The sequence below is a fragment of the Eimeria mitis genome, genomic scaffold (assembly GCF_000499745.2).
Source record: "Eimeria mitis Houghton genomic scaffold, Emh_scaff851, whole genome shotgun sequence".
In the NCBI taxonomy this organism is placed as follows: domain Eukaryota; phylum Apicomplexa; class Conoidasida; order Eucoccidiorida; family Eimeriidae; genus Eimeria; species Eimeria mitis.
Window position 1 is genome coordinate 13,125 of NW_013576266.1, and position 899 is coordinate 14,023.

An 899-nucleotide genomic window follows, 5' to 3' on the forward strand; every position below is an offset into this window, starting at 1 on the left:
GTGCTGCTGCTGCTGCTGCTGCTGCTGCTGCTGAACCTGCTGCTAGAGTTGGTGCTGCTGATGCTGCTGCTGCTGGTCCTGCAGTTACTGCTGCTGTTGGGAACGTTGCTGCAGTCCCTGCTGCCGCCGCTGCAGCCACCGCGGCTGCTGTTGCTGCTGGTGTGTTTGCTGCTGCAGCAGCAGCTCAGCTGCACGAGAGTCCCTCCAGGGCAACCCAACTCGCGGCGCGTCAGAAGTGTCTGCGTATTGCCAGATCTGCAGTTCACGGGTATGCATTGCTGCTGCTGCTGCTGTTGTTATTGCTGCTGCTGCTGTTGTTGCTGCTGTTGCAGCTGTTGCTGTTGTTGTTGTTGTTGCTGCTGCTGCTTGTCTGTGTTGGTGCGGCTCTCTGCGTATCTATGGAAGCACTGATAGGGGTGCTGCTTGCTGTTAATATGGGTAAACTCCCCTCTGCTGTTGCTGCTGCTGCTGTTGCTGCTGCTGCTGCAGCTGGGGCGTGTTTGCTGCAGAGCCAATAAAGCGGGGAGAGTTTATAGTGGAGTACGCGGGGAATTGTGTCTCCGAGGCGAAGGCCAACTTCTTGTAAGAATATCCATTTGGGGCTTTACATGCAACGCATCTCCAGTACATGCATGCATGCATGCATGCATGCGTGGATGCATGCGGGTGCCTGGCAAGGGCATGCGCGGCATTGTGTTTGTGCGTTGTTACAGGACGGTGGGGTTGTTGTGTTTATGGTTGGTGTGGTGTCTACGGGTGGTGGTGTTGTGTTGCGTTTTTGTTCTGCTGCAGAATGGTGGGGTTGTTGTTACTGCCGTGTAAAGCATAGTTGTGGGGTTGTTGTTATTGTTCTATATTGTATAATGGTGGGGTTGTTGTTATTGCGTTGCTTTGTATTG

The 899-nt window shown here is 53.9% G+C and overlaps 1 protein-coding gene across 1 annotated transcript in view; it reads left to right on the top strand.

The window, feature by feature from the left end:
• The window catches only part of EMH_0023810 (SET domain-containing protein, putative), a gene marked incomplete at both ends in the record, with an annotated part of 12,370 nt that extends 11,548 nt beyond the window's left edge, over positions 1-822 (top strand). Inside the window, 3 exons of the mRNA XM_013502202.1 lie at positions 85-268; positions 510-582; positions 714-822. Coding sequence (XP_013357656.1) covers positions 85-268; positions 510-582; positions 714-822 — 366 coding nt within the window. The remainder of the gene's footprint in view (positions 1-84; positions 269-509; positions 583-713) is intronic.
• Between the last annotated feature and the right edge of the window lie 77 nt (positions 823-899).